Genomic DNA, 18471 nt, shown 5'->3' with positions numbered 1-18471 from the left:
TGACATTCAGGAACCCCCTGTGGAGGAGACACCTCCTGGGCTGTGTCGTGTCTGACAGGTAGAAGTTAGCCGGGTCTGAAGGTCAGTGGGCAGCTGCTCCGAGGGCTCCGGGGAGGGTACGTGGGGAAGGTGAGGCTGCACGGGTGGGGCCAGCAAAGAAGCTGAGCAGTGCCCCGGGCAGTGCTGTCCAGGGGGACAGGATGTGAGCCACATGTGTCATGTAAAATTGTCTAGTCACATAAAAAAACAATAGTGATAATGATTTTATAATATTTACAAAATATTTTTTCAGCATGTAATATTTGTATATTCTTTCAACAAATACTATTTAATATATAAATCTGAATGAGATAGAGGTTGTTTCCTTTTGCTGCTGCTGCTGTTTGAACTCTTTGAGCCCTGGTGTCGTTTTACCCCTCTCAGGGCAGACCTGCCACATCACAGGTGCTTGGTAGCTGCTGTCTGCCAGGGGGGCAGCGGATGGCCTCAGCCTCAGGAGGACTGGGTTGAGAGGTAACGGGTCTGGAACTGAGACAGCAGCAGTGTGCATGGAAAGGTTGAGGAGGGGGAGTAGGACCACCATGCTGCCCTCTTGGGTACTCTGTGAGCAGTGGCTAAACTGCTGGGCTGAAGAATTCAGGAAAAAGAACACGGGATTTTTTTGTTTGTTTTCAGGAATCAAGGGGCGGGAGGTTAGGATGGTGAGTTAGGTTTTGGGACTGGAGGTTTAGAGTAGGACCTTGGACTCCGTGGCTCAGAGCTTCATCTGGGGCTGTGTGATCTTGGAGCCTGGCAGGTGGAACGGAAGCTCTGTGGCACACCCAGCACCCGCTCCCTGGACCAGCCATTTCCCCCTCTGTCCACCGCCCATTCAGGTGTCCTCTCTGGTTCTCCCCCTCTCTCTGGTTCAAGTACTCCCTTCGAGGACTTCAAGGGAAAATAGATGATCAGCCCCGCACCCCCACCAGTAGATGGGTTGTGGTCAGAGCCAGCAGGAGAAACATATATGTGTCAAAATTTGCAAACATGTTTCAACCTTCCATCTAAAATGACTGAGAAGTGTTTTGCAGTTTGTAAGCCATTAGAGTTTTAAAGTTTATTTTAAAATGTACACACTCTTAAATTCTAACTATTTTTGATACAAAGTATAATAGTTCAGCAATTCCTAGAAAAGGTACTGTTTTCATTTTTAGAGGTCAAACCGAGAATTTTCTAGGTCTCTTTCCAGGGAGTGCTTCTGTTGGGCACTGTCTCTGTGGGAATGAGATGAGTGATTGCAATGAGTTCACAGTAGAGAGGCAGTGCTTGTCGTCTGTTGAGTCTTACTTAGGATAGTCAGAGGTGAGGTGATGATCTCACCCATCCATCCGTCCATTCATTCATTCATTTGTCAGTGAATGTTGTTGTGCATTTATGATGTGCCAGTCACTGTGAGGTTGTAGAGGTATAAAAATAAGCTATTCTTCCTTTAAAAAAGCCCCAGTTACACAGGAATGTAACTGCAATGAAGAGAGAGAAATGCAGACTTGTATGGCATTAGGTACTTAATTATTTCAGGGCCAAGAAGAAAAGGGATGGTTAAATCAGGGAAAAAGAGTGCTGGAGAAGTTTGTGCAGACAGAACCCAGGCCTTGCTGAAGGACCACAGACGTTTCAGCCTTGCCTTGGACCAATCAGTCCAGTGTGCATTATGTGTGCCTGCACTCTTTAGGTCCACAGTGGCCAAAGGCATTCTTCTGGGTACCATGGAGGTGCAGCAGCTCTGAGGTGTGATGGTGGAGGGCGGGGGATGGCTGTGTAACATCCAAGTGAGGCTTGGGGAGACTCTGACATTCACTCCGTGGTTGCTCAGCCTGCGGTGTCAGTCTCCGCTTTAGGTGTTAGGGACATGTACACGCGTACGCGCACACATGCACACACTGTGTATACATAGAAACAGGAGCATAACGTGCTTTCCTTCGGGGCTGTAGTGCAGAGGGCTAGAAGGATCTCACAGTAAGTAGTCAAGCAACGTGGTAAGTAGTCCTTGGCCTCGGAAGAGTGTTTGATCAGGCCTCAGGAGGAGATTATGTTTAGTTATATTTCGAAGATTGAGTAGGAACGGGCATTCCAGGCAAGGGGGTGACACATGTGCAGGCACTAAGTTGGGAGAGAGAAAAGTGTGTTCTGTGACTGTATTTGTTAGCCTGCGCCGGCGCATGTGTTAGGTGCAGAGAGCAGAGGTGATGGGAAAGATGGAGCCGGCAAGGACCCTGGCCAGCCACACTGGGAGTCTCTGTTTTAAATGCCGTTGGTGGGGATCGTTGACAAATTGTATGAGCAAAGCAGCACAGGTAGTTTGTGTTTTCGAATGACCTCTTTATTCCCATACAGAGAGCACACGGAACAAGGTGAACCCAGCGGCAGGAGGACTGGGAAGGAGAAGTGTGGGTAGGGTCCAGTGAGGGAGAGGGACAGACAAGGTTGCGTGAGTGGGAGTCATAGTGACAGTAACCAAGATAGGAAAGCAAGCTGGTGGAATAAAGTGTGTTGGATTTTTGGGCTGCTGATTTTAAGGTGCTGAAAGAAAATCGAGTCCCAGGTAGAATCAAGTATCTGGATTTGCTGCAAATGAGTGAGGAATGGTCAATGACGAGGTGTAAGGTGAATACTGGTGTGGTAGCACAGAGGTTTCCCTTCTCCAACTTTGATTTTTTGAAAAATTTTAAAGCTCTAGAAAAGTTGAAGGAATAATGCAATGAGCTCCTGTTTGTCCTTTCCCTAAAATTGCCAAGTATTATCACTGTGTTACATTTGTGTTTGTCTGTTACTGCCTAAACCATCCTGAAGGAAGCCAAGGGAGATAGCCATGGAGGTTTTGGGTAAAGAGCTCCGAGGGCAGAGGCAGCTCATGCAAAGGGCCTTGCCTTTGCCCTTTGTCGTTTGTCTGTAAATAAGGAATCTATGCAGTTGGGAGTGGAAGAGCACAAAGGAGGATTATAGGAGATGAGATCAGGGAAGCGTCAGGAGTCCATATCATTCACATCGTTTAAGGTCTTGTAGGCCATGGCAAGGACTCTAGATTTTACTGTGAATGAAATGAGCAAATTTTGGAGGTTTTGAAGAGAGCTGTGACATAGTCTGATTTACATTTCTAAAGGATCCCTCAGACTGTGCAGCAAATAGACTGGGGTGGAGGACAAAGTTAGAAACCAGGGGTTAGTTATAGAGGATGAGGATATAGAGGATGATGTATACAGACAAGGTCTTGCAGTGCCTGGACCAGGAGATTATTGGGAGAGTGGAAGGGGCAGCCAACGGGACTTAACAGATTGGATCGAAGGAGAACTAAGTGAAGAGTCAGGGATGACTTCATGTTTTTGGCTTCTTCTGCTGGTAGAGTAATAATGTATGGCATTGGAGTTTGGTGGACAGAATTAAGGATTTGTTTCAGAATGCATTAAGTTTGAGATGCTTGTTAGGACATCGAAGTGAATATATCAAGTAGACAGTTGGATAGAGAGGTGTCGAGTTCAAGAGCATGGTCTGGGCTCAGAAAGAACTATGGGTTTCATCAGTCTGTAGGTGCTCTGTAAAGCAGTGGAACCTGAAGAAAGGAGGAAGCCTGCATGGAGCGGAGATCCAAACATGGAAGCTTGGAGCATCTCAGAAGTCTCTTGTGGAGAAGTTGACGAGAAACTGGCCAAGAAAGAGCCTGCAAGGCAGGAGGGAGAGGACTGTCCTGGAGGTGGAGATCGCGTGAAGAAGCTCGGAGTGGGAAGTTGTGTCAGGTCCTGCTGTGAGGTGAGGAGCACTGAGAGGGAGAGGAGGCATTGGAAATCACCTTGATGAGAATATTAGAGTGGCTACATAGAGCAAAGATGGCAGTGAACGCAAGGAGGAGGAAGACAACAAATATGGTCACTGTCCTGAGGATTCTGCCCAAAGGGGAGCAGAAAAGATGGCAAGAGCCGGAGGAAGATGTGGGGTCAAGTAAGGGTCGATAAATATTTGAAAAACTGAATGGGCCATGGAAGGATGCCGTAGGTGGAGAGAAGAGTGTAAAGGTGACAGGCAGATCCGGAAGTGGGTTGGTAGACAAATTTGGAGGCTAGAGCTACTTGGTTCTTTGTGGCAGACTTCTGGAAGGGGCCAGGTAGACTTCTCTGAATTACTGAAGAGTGTTCCCTGTCCGGGAGTGGCTGGAAGCCAGCCTGGAGTTTGGCTTGAACTGGTGTCTCCTGGCTCGCGAGGCTCCCAGGGCTCTGGTAGTGCCCATCAGTGCTGCTGCAGCCTGCGTCCTCACCTGGGCTGTGGGGGGTTCGGGTCCCCGGAAGTTCCTTCCTTCCTTCCCTCAGTTCAACTCTGCCCCCCTGCCTAGAAGTGTCAGCACACTGTTTCCGGATGAGACAGCGTCAATTTCTTGGGGCTCATGCTGAATGACTTGGGGTTTTTGTTCTTTCTGCCTTACCCGTGCTTCCCCTTCCCTGTCACCTTTCCGTGGTTTATTTGGTGTGGATCTTCAGCTTCAGAGGTGTGCAGACATGAATGCATTTTGTATTCCAAACATTATTATTCTGTGCAGACGGAGATGTTTAAGACACATTACTTTAGGGCCGTTAGATTGAGCAGAAGCTAAGCTTACTGCGGGAAAACCTAGCAGATGTTACATGTCTGTGAAATGAGATTCTCTAGTATTGGAATACTGTTCTGAGAGTTTCCCTTTTTTACAGGAACGGAAATTGTACACTTCAACATTTTGTTACAGTAATTTGGGTCTATCTTATTTAATTTTGTGCTGGCTAATGCAGGTTTTCACATCGGTTTTACTCATTTTTTTGTATTTATCTGAGAAACTCTCTTAATATTTCCTTCTGAAACCATCTTCGTTTTCTAGGTCCATCTTTACAAACACTCATTTCTTTTTTAAAAGACAAGTTGCAGTAGCTGTGGTTTGAGCAGGACTGAAGTCAGGCTGTAATAGCAGACCCGAGCTGCGGAGTTAGGTGGGATTTTATAGATCAGTGCGTCTGGCTTGTCCGTCTCACAGATCTTGAGATGACTGTTTTCCCACTTGATTGTTAAAGCCCCACAGAGTAAATGGTCAAACACCAACCCTAATACTGAATCCTTGGGTCCATCCTGCTGTTCTTCCTTCTGACAACCTGTCTAAAAAGAGCTGCTAGCACAGAAAGGAATCTGCCCAAGTACGCGTCTGGCGCTCTCTGTCTAATGCTGGCGTACTCAGTGGGGGCTGCGGACCCGCATAACCCTGAGGACCTTGGCCATCTGGGCCGCGACCACTCCGGCTGCCCCGCCATCCCTCTTAGTTTGGTCTTTCCTGGTTGGAGGTAAATCCGTTCTGCATGTTGTTTCCTGTTTGCCAGCTGTCCCTGGAGATGATGGTGGTAACGGATACAAAAACTTGAGAGGCTGTTCCTAAGATCATTTCTATTTACATTTCTGAGTTTGCTATAAGAGAAGCTTAAAGAGAACATCTTTAGGTTCTTGAATTAGAGAAGTGTTAGCAGACATATGATTATTATGTTTTGTAACCACAGATCTTATTATCCTAATACTTTGAAATAGTAATGTTATAAAATATCATGAAAAATCTCCACTCCTTTGTTGGTGGATGTTCTGTATTGCTGAAATGCACCATCTTATTGTGAATAGTTAATTATTTGTTCCCTCTGAATTGTACTTTGAAAGTGCAATTTATATTTATATTAAAATATAAATACTGACATTTTAGGTACAAATGAGGATTTTGTCAAAAGTCATCTCAAGTTACACATTTTCAAAACATGGATTTTTTAAATATAAAAAGTTAAAGTAGAAACAAGTTGCCTAAATATAAATTGTTACATAGTAGCCTCATTGAAGCATTTTCAAATTGTTCAAATATTTTCAAATAGATACAAGTATCTAAGAACTATAAAGAAGGCTGCTGAGTGGATGTTGACAGTAAGACACAGGGTAAATCAAACGGCAGTTTAAACTAAAACAGCTTAGTTCAGAGGGTACTGCTGTTTTATAACCATATTTAAAAATTTGTTCCTCTTTTACTCCCTCAAACAGAGTTCAGGGATATAATGGATCCCATTATAGGTAAAAGGTCTGTGACTCAGCCATCGAGCTACTCAAACTCTTGGCTGTTTTAATTGCCACCATTAAAGCTTTAGTACTTTTATCTCATAAAAATAGATATCATTGATGTAAAATGTGTGCCTGTTGAAGATACATTTGTACCTCTGCCCTGATGGTTAGCTAATCATCCATTTGTGTTTGAAGTTAGTTAGATTTTTATGCAGATGGGAACTTGACATAGATCAGTGATTTGTTCAGATTTAGTCACTTAATTAAGGAAAAAAATGCCATGTAGTAATAAGGATAATGCCTAGCTAGAATATTTTCCCAAAAGAAACTTGCTTTGTTTTGGCTTGCATTTTAACTACATTTAATTGATGGAAGGATGGTGGACTTTTACCAAGCTTTGTCTTGAACCCAAGAGAGTAATAATGTTTCTCTAATCTAAATGCTGTGACTTTAACAATTCAAGGGAAATATAGAAGTCACTCTCTTGTGACACATCTGTGTAAACTTAACTATGGTAATTGGCAGTATTTCTCTGCCCATCTTCTGCAAAGGGGAAGATATCAAGGTGTGAAGGAAACTCCAAGAACACAGCAGGAACTAAATGTTAAAATGGGAAAAGCTACTTTGTTCTGGGCTTTTCCCTCCAGTATGCTAGGGAGTCATAGTCATTCATTATTCATATTGCTTTGCACAAACAAGGTACAATGTATTCATCTAAAATGAGTACATCTCAAGAAAGTTTAAGTTCCCAATTACTATGTACACACGTATTTCTCTGTAGTATAAACAGAAGAGCAAAAATTGGTGGGGCAGTTCATTAAGTTCTTTTCTGTTCTACAGCCGTAATTACGGAATTGTATTCAGATAAGAAAAAAAAAATCTGACTTTATAAAAGGGACTCAAATCTGAAACAGTTCTGAAACTAAAACCTACCCACACAAAGCATTTGTGAGCTTAATATACATAACCAGGCTTCTGTTCTTGCCCAGCTGTGTAGATTCAATTATAATAATTTTCTCAGTTGCATAACATTGCTGTTTGTTTATTACTGCGTTATTAGTCAGTGAATGAACCTCCCTCTTTTTGACCCCTCAGCAGTGTTTATAAAATACTTAATTGCCTTGGTATCTTCTGTTTCATGTGTAATTCCAGCTGGAAGGAGTCATCGGGACACCATCCCCTTTAAGTGTTAAACAGACTGTTTCTAAAATGCAATAAAATTTCTTTTAAAATATCTGGAACCTTTAATATTGTTTGTAGTGCAGTTTCTTACATTTTTTACTTGAAATGGAGTGGTTTTCTTAGAAAAATCCTTGTGATGATCTCTATGGCAGTTAACTGTGAAACAGTGTTGGGCTCCAGCCTTCCTGAAAAAGCCACCTTCTCTGAGTCGTCTGAGCAGGTCCCAGTGCCCCCAACACTCCTTCCCTTCTCTGCACCCCACCCCACCCCACCCCACCCCACCCCACCCCACCCCACCCCATCGTTACCTTACTCCCAGCTCTCCTGCCATCTCATCCTCCTGCGTCCTGGAGTGTGGGAGCGTCAGGGGTTAGGCAGCTGGTATGATGGCTGAGACGCAGGCTCTGCAGAGAGGTTGCCTGGGTTTAACCCTGACTCCTCTTCTAACCAGCATTTTGTGAACTTTGGCAAATGTTTTGATCTCTTTGTGTGCCTTAGTTTTCCTGTGCAATTGGATGGGGTAGTTTCCCAAGGTGCTTGTGAGCCCAGAACAGTGCTTGGCACCAAAGTTCTCAGCCTTAGCTGCAGTGGCAGCTTCACAAAGGTACACACAAAGGGTGCTGTCTGTTGTTATGTGGAAGGATCAATGTCTAGCTTGAGAAGAGGGGTCATTTGTTGTTTATTGCTGTGTAACAAATTACTGCAAATTTCATGGATAAGACAACACCCCTTTCTTATCTCCTAGTTTCTGTGAGTCAGGGTTTGAGCACAGCTTCACTGGTCCTCTGCTCGGGGTTGCAGCAAGGCTACAGTCAGGTGCAAGGACTGTGTTCTCATCTGGAGACTCGACGGAGGAAGAATCCATCTCCCAGACCATTCTGGCTGCTGGCAGAATTTGTTTGCCGTGACTGTACGTTGAGGGGCTTCAGTTCTTGCTGCCTGTCACTTGGGGCTGCGCTCCCCTCCTAGAGGCTGCCTGCTGTTTCTTAGCATGCTGGGTTCCCCCACTGTGGCCCCCTCACTCTGGTCACTTGCTCCCTGGGTGCCAGCAACAGAGAGTCTCTGACCTTCATAGAGAGCCCACATCCTCTTTACAAACCTTTCCTAGTTAAGCAAGGCTTATCCAGGAAAAATCTACCCTTTGAGTAACTTCAAACCAACTGATTTGGGACCTTAATCACAACTACAAAGTTCCATGACTTTTGCTATATTCTGTTGCCTGGAAGACATAGATCCCCTCTCCAGCCGGAAGGTGGAAATCCTTCAGCCATTTTAGGATTCTGTCTCCTATAAAAAGTGAAGAAATTTTTATAGGACCAAAGTAGTTTATCATTAAGCCATTTATAGCCAACTGAATTTGCTAGACTCAGTCTCTGGGTTCTGGAGAACTTGCCTGCCTGGAGTGTATAAATTAGCTTTATCACTGACCTCCTTATAAATTGATTTTTTCCCCTCAAAGATTGTTCTATTTCCATTTCTACATGAACCCTTGGGACTGGCCAGTGCTAGAGACACACCTTCCTTTCAGTCTACTGAGTTTGACTTTTTAAATTCATAGGAATAGCATAATAAGTTACATGTAATACTGACATTTATAGAGTGGTGGAAACTTAAATGCAAACTTGGTATCAGTTGCTTTACCAGAGCCAAACTGCATATGTTTCACCTTTCCAGTTCAAGAATCAAATTTGTTGTTGGGTATACCAGTGACAGCAAAGTGCACTGTTCGTGTACAGTAAAAAGTTACTGAAGTGAACTTAACTATTTTAGTATGTAAGTTTGGTCTTCATCCTTAAGTGTCTTTGAATAGGATTTATTTCTGCAGAACAGTTGCCCACTCTAGAAGCACTGTTTTGTGTTTTGCTAAGTTTGATCCCAGGTAAGCTGGGTTGCTTTGGGTCTGGAGGTCTGCTGCCAAATTCCAGCCCCCAGACACCTCTTTGAGAACTGCAGGCACCTGAGAGCTAACTTGAAATAAGGAAGACAAACGCCTGTGAACTGGGGATTTGTTCTGTAGCTTCTCATTCACTGAGACTTACTGAGTTGAGCCTGCTAAGGAAAACACTGTGCAAAGAGGTGAAGAAAAGAAAGAAAAAAGAAGGAAGGGAGACGCAATAAAATGAACTCATTAAGGCCCCTGAGCAAATTCGTTATCTTTCCTACTTTTACTTCTAGAGAGTAATGTCTGGTAAAAGATAATACTTGATGTTTTACTTGATGATATTTGATGTTTTACACAGTGAGGAACTGTGAGCAATTCAGAACAGGAGGCTGAGGGTATGACTGTGTCAGACTCTTTGAACGGGTGTATATTTAAGTTTGCTTGTTGTAAGTCAGCTGCACCATGATACCCTGCCTTTTTTGGGCATTTCTGCTGTGGGAATTGGGTGTAGTTTTTTTGGGGAGGCAGGCCTGCTTTCCTGGGGGGTGGGGGCACCCTCGTGCTTGTGGCCCCAGAGACCTGGGAAGCGCTTCACCATTTATTGTGTTAGGCTTTGGAGTGTGTTAAATTTGAAGTGGTTTCTGTTTTTCCCCTGGCCAGAGTAGCAGTAGGTTCTGTTGGCTCCCTCTCCATTTCCTTTTACCAGAAGAACTTCAGGGATAGGAGAGTCTTCTGACCAGGAATGCAGTCTGATTACCTCTATATACTTTTTGGAAAGCTAACACATGTAAAAACATAATTCAAGTCTTGTATAAACAATTAGGCTAATTTTTCCAAGCATTTATGAAGCAGTGGAGGTACATCAAAAGTATGTTCAGTTTACATCAGTTCAACTCTATGCCCTAGGGTGTGTGTGTCGGGGCGGGGGGGCATGCACGCATTTGTATAAACACGTTATTTCAAGTACGTGGTCCTTAGATACAAACCTATTACTTCACCTGGTGCTTTTCCTAAGAAGTAGAGTGATGTGTTACCAAACTGGGGAAATGAACTGTGTTAGATTCCTTGAAATATAGTAGATTGAATTTTTTTTAAATCATATAAGCTATTCTTTTTAAGTGGCTTTGGGAAAATTTTCAGAGCAGGGCAGAAAGTGGGCTAATTTTCTTCCTGTTCCTCGAAAACCCCATTCATTCCCGGTGACAAAAAAGCAGATTGATTGACTTGAATTCAGCTTCTGTCCGACAGAGTGATTTTGATGCTCAAACGGGATAATGTTTGTGAGCAGCAACCTGAATGCCAGTTCCTAGCTACACTTTTATCTTTGGGCAGAAAAGTTAGTGATTTTCCAGAGCTTTAGTTCAGAGTTAAACTAGAGCTCTCTTCTAATCCTTTGAAGGCAGAAGTCCCAAATTTTATAGTAAATTAAAAGCCATTTTAACCTGTAGATTAGTGTTAGGCTCTTAAAAGTAAGGCTGAAGCCGCAGTTTCCTCATTTATAAAAAAGCAAGAATGTCACCCACCTCGGCAAACTCATGTGGTTATTACAGGCACTGAAGGAGAAGAAGGTTGTGAATTGAAATGCACATGTAACTGTATAGTACATGGTTGAAAAACTTCATTTGGTATCGTGTCTAGGGCTGGCTTCAGGACTTCCTGTCAGTCATGCTGTTGTCTCTCCCCTAACTCCAGGGCTATTCCTTGATGCTCTTCCCTGTCACCCTGAGTGGGGCCAGCTGGAGGCAGCATTGCAGGTACCCAGCAGGGTTCCAGCCTGCACTAGAACCCCTGTCTCCCTGAGGCCACCTCCCGCCTCTGCGGGTCATTCCCAGCAGAGTGTGACCGCCTGCACAGAACAGAGACAGGGAAAGGGAGATGGCCAGAAGGGCAGCGATAGGGTGGCCCGGAGGGAGGTATGGTGCACAGATGCCCCTTTGTCCAATGGGAGGGAGTCTGCTGTGCTCAGGGTCTCACAGACACTTGGAAAGGATTTAGCATTGGTGGAATTTCACTGCTCTGTTACTCTAGCTAAAGTGACTGTAGAAACACTACAGGAGAGCCTTACAAATGAGAGATGTAGTCTGACTGTTCCTGTGGTATAGTTTTACTCCTACATAGAGGATGGGCAGTATTCAGTATCCAGTGTGAACTATTTAATATTAAATGTAACATGATTGCTTGGCTCTTTATTTTCATTATTTTGGACTCCACTTATATTCAAAATGTGTTTATAATTTAGATGCCATTAAAGTGGTTCATGTTAATTTGCAGCTATTTAAGATTTTGTTTGTATGACACGTCTATTCTAAGGGTGGATTAAAAACACAAGCAGAAAACTGAAGTTTTGGAAATGCCTTCAGATGATTTTTAAATGAGATATTTCAGCAGTAATTAAAATTTTCAGTTCTAAAATTTAATGGTTCTGAAGCACTCATAAAGATGACTCAACATTCATTATATTTAACTCGGTAATTATTTTGACTCTATCCAACAAAAATTATACAAGTCGTCTTTATATGATTATACCAATATTCCTATTTTATTCCTACCCGTGACTTAAATTGAGCATAAAAGAAACTGCCAATTCAGTGCAGCGTTTGAGCACATTTTATATAAAATTAGCTTTGTTTATAGAGTTACACGCTATATTGTAAAATATTTGATAACCACTCTTTGAGATACATAGACACATGCGCACACATACTCTCCCCACCCCAGAGAAGCAGATGAATTTTCCCCACTTTAGCTGTATTGGTATAATCCGAAGTGTATCTTGAAGAACATTTTTATTCAAGGTATAGTTAGAAAAAAAGGATGGAGTGGTTAAGTACCTTTAGGAGCACCCTGCACATTAATCCGCCACTCAAGGTAGTAAGGGCTGGAACTTTTGCAGTAAAGAAAATTACTTATTTGGTTAGCCCAGGATTCTCTAAACTTATGTGACCTGAGTCATCTTTTCATGTACAACTTTTTAATATCCAAAACTTTAAAAATGTTGTTTTACACATCTTGCCTTTCCAGTTCATATGACTCACAAACTTGATAATTATGCATTTGGGTGTTTTTGTTCATAAAGGTACTCATTCAATAAATCATTATTCCTGGAAATTAAGAATGAGCTGAATAAAACTAACTGACATTTAAAGGCTTGACCTCAAGGCCCTGACTCTAATACCAAATTTAGCCAAGCAGAAAATAGTCCAACCTTTAATTGTCATCTGAAGAATATTTTTATACTTATTTTTAATTTTAATTTTTTTAAAAAGATTTTACTGATTTACTTGGGAGAGACTGAGAGCGGGAGAGCGAGCGAGCGCAGCAGAGAGAGAGGGAGAAGCAGGCTCCCCACGGAGCAGGGAGCCTGATGTGGGGCTGGATCCCAGGACCTGGGATCCTGACCTGAGCGAAAGGCAGTCACTTAACTGATGAACCACCCAGGGGCCTCATACTTGTTTTATATCAAATAGTCATAGTTGAGAAGTGTATCACTTGACTCTTGAAACTCCTGTCTGCTCCTCCATAAACAGGGCTTCACAAGCTTGCTTGTCATACATTATATATGCTTTCAGTCACCTGATCTCAGGCATGAGTTGTCGTTCAGGCCCATGGAAGAAGTGACCTTTGGCCAGCACCAGGCTGACCACTTTCAGGAAGCCCCCTTAGTGTCAGCCCAGGTCAGGTGCCCTGCTTCCCCCCGCTGGTACCGTGGCTGGCTTGTTTACTGTTGTATCCCTAAATATTTGTTGAATGAACAAATGAATTGGACACCAGATACTGAGTGCATCTTCTTTTTCTCAGTGTCACTGACAAGAAAAGGGTGGTTCAACAGGACTCACGGAGCCTTTGCTAAGTGCACCCTGTGTGCTCTTTTGGCTGAAGATTGAGCTTCAGTTTTCATACTGGAATTCCTTTTTAAAAGAGTTGTCAAGGGACCAAGAACCTGGGGAGTGATACTGGAAAAATAAAAGTGAAGCGCGTCAATAAAAGAGGTGTTTCCAAAGCCACCAAAAACCAAAACCAAAATCTAAAAAGGAAGCAAATAGTACTTTGCAATCTTAAGTGAACACTTTGTATTTTTACAAATCATTGAAATCATAGTTTAGCATGTTTTAAGTTTGTATCTGTCGTTCCTTTAGCCTTGGGTGGCCTGCGGCTTCTCCCCCAGAACCTCAGGTTCTCTGAGAGCACAGATACCTCCCTTTGGCTCAATGTGCAGGGAAGGGACATGCTCCCAGAAGTGCGATGTCGTTACTACAAAGTAGCATTTCGATTTTAGATTTGTTTGTATCACTCAGTAAGTACAATGTTTTGCCCTCGCTGTCCCGCATTACTGAACATTGTTAGTTTGCAGAGCTTATACCTGTTGGAAACACTGCAGTGTTACTCTCACGTGGCTCGTGCCTGTTACTTGACATTGCTACCATTTTGAGGCTTTACGGATGTAATTAAGGCAAAACATGAGTAAACTAGCTTTTAAGCCAGGCCAAGCTGATGAATGTTGGATGGAAAGCATCCCTGAGGTAAATGAAAAGTTTCCTTTTAGGTACTTTCTCCTTTTCTTGCGAATGCTCCTGAATACTTTGGGTCTCGTTTGATTGAAGGTGAAAGAAGGGTTGCCTTCACTTCTTCATCTCTGCCCTCCTTTGGTTAACTTTGCATCTTGTCTATTCTGTGGTTTTACATAAGGTGACTTGCTTCTGTGTTTGCCTGGTGTGTACATTTTGAACAGTGGAGTTAAGGATAAAAGTGATTATCTTTAGGTTCTGGTAATTTTTTTGACAAGATACACGTATACACACCTTGAATCATTTTTGTTTACCGTTTAAATATTAGTCATGCTGTTTTCGTTCTGGAAGTCCATGGCACCATCCTTACAAATCCCATAATATTCCAACAGGCACATGGAATTGCGGTAGAAAATGTGTCAACTGCAAAGTCCTATGGTGTGTATTTAAAAATACCTTTGGTATCTAACATTCTCCACGTTGCTCTAATAAATGAGGGGTTTTGGCAGTGCCCTATATGGTAATATCAGATGTTAATGGCATTGATTACCTGTCAGGCAGTGGGAATTGATGGGAAAATGTCCGCTGTAAAATTAAATAGCATTAGAGAAGACTGTACCATGCGTGGGGAGGGGGGGCACGGCTGGGCCTGGGAGACTTTGTCAGGGTATTACTGTGAGCTCCAGGTTTTTTCCCCCACATGATTAAGGCAGGCCATCTGTTCTTTGTTAAATGTTTACAAAAACAGCTTTTCTCTAAAAGATTTAAGGAGATGTGGGTCTGGTAAACACTATAATATTTCTGAGCACCTTTTTCACCCTATTTCATATAGTACCAAAACATAATTCTGCTGCATATCAAACAGGATTAATACTTTTTTGTATTTACTCTTTATGTTTTTTCCTTCTTATGGAAGATTAAAAATTTTAAGGGATACTAATTTATGGCTTCATTTATTACCGGAAGGAGCATCTAAAATCATTTGTATGCTAAAATGTGTAGATAAATTTTCAGTCTTTTTGTATTAGATGCTCTGTGCTTTATCGAGTTCATGAATGTGTACCAGGTATTTCTCATTAGAAGCTGGCACTTTGTTGCTGCGGTTAATGCCATGCAGATTAAAGCAAGGTATGCATACGTGGGATTAATTCACCGTTCTATGCTTGAAGCTTTGTTTACTGGTGGACTTTTCTCTTTCCATCCCTTTCCAGGAAGTACTTTTTCTTCCATTTCCTGAAAAATAGTTTGTCCCAAATAAGTTTGACCTCTAAGTCTCTTAGAAAAAAAAAAAGGCTTTTTCCTTTTTCCTTACCTTGGAAATAATAGGTAACAATTAACTAGACTTCAGCTGAATTTGAATCACACAGTTAAATCAGATGCTGTGAATTCTCAGGTAATGGGAACATGGGCGGCACCTTGGTTGATGTGTGTTGAGTGTGTGTGTGAGGGGGAAAGGCAGGACAGAGGGTGACTTCTCTGAGTGTTTGGCTTGCTGTGCTGTTCCTGTGTGGGAACCTGCTCGCGGGGACTCCCTCCCAACGTGTGCTTTTCCTCAGACTTCTGCTCTTGCTTCTTTCTCTTTCTGTATAGCTTTAATCTTCTGCAGGTTCATCCTCTTTTAGCTGTGACTAGGAAAAGGCCATATGCATTTTAAGATTTTCTAATACCATTGAATTTTAAAAGAGACTTTGGAAATCATCTGACCGAACCCCTTCATTGTGCAGATGAAGAAAATGAACCGTGGATGAATGAAATGATTTTTCATTGATAGTAGAGTTAACGGCAGGACTCAGACTAGAGTTTGTGTTTCTTACCTTGTAATTCTGGGCTCAGTCTCTTGCACCAGTGCAGATGGGAGAATTGAATGTGGGTTTCTTAAGTTACCACGGTAAGGGGTAGTGGGGATAGTATGCCCACTTTCTTTTCAGACAGTAATGTCTTAAAATGTTGGGATGGGGGTCACTGGATACTTGGGAAATCAAATGAAACCCATGGAGTATTTCCTAGAAGGATGCCCATATGTAAGATTTCAGAAGAGGGGGGAAAAAAAAGATTTCATAAGCACAGAGCCTGAATACTGGTTTACTGGTTTAGAAAACCTAGATTCAGATCACAGCTCTGTCTCATGCTGTGTGACCTTGGGTGATCACATAACCTCTTCAGACTTCCCTTCCTTTCCGAAAGATGAGGGCAGATCACCACATTTTTGTTGGTGAGATTCAGGTGAACTAATTCTTGAAAGTGCCCAGTTCAGTGCATGGCCTGGAACAGATGCTCAGTTATTCGGACTGGAATTTGATTTATAGTACCTTGCTGATGGGGAGTACAGCTTTTGGGTTACTCATGAGTCCTCTGCAGACCTGGATCTGGGCTCTTCTACCCCCTCTCCCCCCACCTTTTGGAAGTGGTATGGTCAGGAGGCATGTAACTTCTTGGGAATAGGACTGCATCCTTGAATGTCAGAACCCATATCCAGCTCCTGATTGGGGCTGGTGTGGGGGTTGAACGGTGTCAGGGGTATCAGGTGCTTAGCATGTGCGTGGCCCATAGTAAGACTGTTCAGTAACCACTAGCAGCCATTATTGTTACTGTTTCTGTTATACTTACTATTCAGTGTCTGGAGAAGCAGATGAAGAAGTCAAAAACAAACCCAACCCCGAGTGACATTTGAAGATATGACATTTTAAAGTATTTCGCTGAACTACAAAGGTTCACGAGATGTCGTAATTTGTAGTGCAGATGATACTCTACCCCTGTCCTGGTTTGGAGTGGACTCTGCTCTTGGCTGACCAGTTAACATCTCATCCTAACTGTTAATGGTCTCTACTGTGTTAAGCCCATCTCTAGATGCACTTCTTGTGAATGTCAGAAATCTGCAAGACTTACCAGCTTGACTGTTTGGATTTTCTGTTCCTCAGGAAAATGTGAAAACGTGAAGCTTCAGTAACTTAAGATAAACACTCTCTGCATTTCATGTTAGTACAAGAAATTTAACGAATCGCGAGTCATGAAGTTTGGCTATGTGCTTTTAATGTGTCATTTTCATGTCATTTAAATCAGAAATGGCCTGTACCATATAAGATTTGTGTGTGATATTTGGATTTCAAACTTTTACAGTACCTGAATCATGCGGTGCTCAGTATACTTGTTCTTGTTAAAAGCGGCTTAATTATGTATCTTTAATTTGAGTTCTCATTCCCACAAGAGGAAAAGAACTCCATTTAAATTCATTCTTTGGGTTAGCTTCTGCCGCTGTTCTGTCATTCGCCAAGTCCCACACACGTAGGGGCTGCTAAGAAAATGGACAGTGTCTTCAGGTGAATGAGAGTTATTTTTCTTCCTGAACCAGAATTTTTACTGTATTGCTTGGTTGCCCTTTTTCTTTTTTAACCGTTTATGTAAGTGCTTTCTTGTCTTTTGGGTGAGAGAAAAGGATAGATTTTACAACTGTATAGTCGGTAAAATATTTGCTACTTTGAGTGTAAAGTTTCAGAAGCATCAGCTACTAACTTTCAGTTCCTTTCTTAAGTATGAAGAATGATAAACTAATTTCAATTCCCATTTGTGTCTCTTAGCATTCTCCGTCGGAGCCCTTTCTGGAGAAACCAGTGCCGGATATGACTCAGGTTAGTGGACCGAACGCTCAGCTAGTGAAGAGTGATGATTACCTGCCGTCCGTAGAGCAGCAGCCACAGCAGAAGAAGAAGAAGAAGAAAAATAACCACATTGTTGCCGAGGAGCCCAGTAAAAGTTTTGGTAAAGATGACTTGCCTGGTGGGGTTGATAGCCAAGAACTAAATAGGAACTCACTAGATGGGTCCCAAGAAGAGAAAAAGAAAAAGAAAAGGCCGAAGGTAAAAAAAGATCCGAAGGAACCGAAAGAACCCAAGGAGAAAAAAGAGCCCAAGGAACCCAAGACCCCGAAAGCCCCTAAGATTCCCAAAGAGCCAAAGGAAAAGAAAGCAAAAACTGCCACGCCAAAACCCAAATCCAGCAAAAAGTCAAGGTAGGCTGTGGGCAGAAATAACCACCCTCAAACGCAGTGTAGAAATGAGTGGGGGCAGCGACAGCCCTTGAAAGGGGGCGGGGTCTGGGGATGGGGGAGGGGCAGCACTTTGCTTTTTGCTACCGGGTTCCTTTCTCTGATAACCCAACCTGAAAAGTGAAAGAGTTTTATACATTCTGGGATTTAGGACTCAATTACCACAAGCTGTTTATTTGGATGGTACATTGTAGACTTCACTGGGTAAAAATTCTTTGTAATTTTAAAATCATTTGCTGCCTGTATTTTTGTGAAAGTTTGCCATTGACCAAATAGAACCAGATTACCAGCTTACTTATTTATAAGCCTAGACCAGCAACCTCATTTTCAAGGACAATGCAAAACAGGGAAAGAAGGATTACAGGAGCAAGATAGGTCACTGTATTTCACTCAGCATTTCAGCCCTGTTTCCCAGAAGTTGAAACAGGAGAATTAATTCTCTCCACTCAGCGGAGTAAGCCTTCCAGGGGCAGGGTTGAAATGCTAGTGGGCAACGTGGGAGAAATCAAATAGCAGTTATCCATTAGATATGCATGCAAGAATAGCACACTCTTTAGCTTCTAGGAAATACCCTCCTCCACTCCATACTTCCCTCTGTACTTCCCCTACCGACTCTGACCCCCCAGAAGGCATATTTACTCAGTAAGAAAAGCTGAGAGGAGAAGACATTGAAGACTAATTTTTTTCATTTGTACTGAACATTTCTTACAACCGTTCTGAACCAATTCCAAACATCTGAATCTATTTTTCGGAATATGGCTCATGTTAGAAAATATAGTTTC

At 42.6% G+C, this 18471-nt stretch overlaps 1 protein-coding gene across 8 annotated transcripts in view; it reads left to right on the top strand.

The window, feature by feature from the left end:
* The window catches only part of CHD7 (chromodomain helicase DNA binding protein 7), a 186714-nt gene that overhangs the window by 85060 nt on the left and 83183 nt on the right, over positions 1-18471 (top strand). For 7 of the 8 annotated variants that reach the window (XM_059166380.1, XM_059166377.1, XM_059166378.1 and 4 more), the window contains one exon: positions 17223-17653. In XM_059166380.1, the coding sequence (XP_059022363.1) occupies positions 17265-17653 (389 nt within the window). In that variant the 5' untranslated portion in view covers positions 17223-17264. Of the gene's footprint in view, positions 1-3567; positions 3784-17222; positions 17654-18471 lie in introns of those variants that run through there. The other variant, XM_059166379.1, reaches the window with a different exon arrangement.

The sequence above is a fragment of the Mustela lutreola genome, chromosome 3 (genome assembly GCF_030435805.1).
Source record: "Mustela lutreola isolate mMusLut2 chromosome 3, mMusLut2.pri, whole genome shotgun sequence".
Lineage (NCBI taxonomy): Eukaryota > Metazoa > Chordata > Mammalia > Carnivora > Mustelidae > Mustela > Mustela lutreola.
This window is presented reverse-complemented; position numbering and strand designations above follow the sequence as displayed.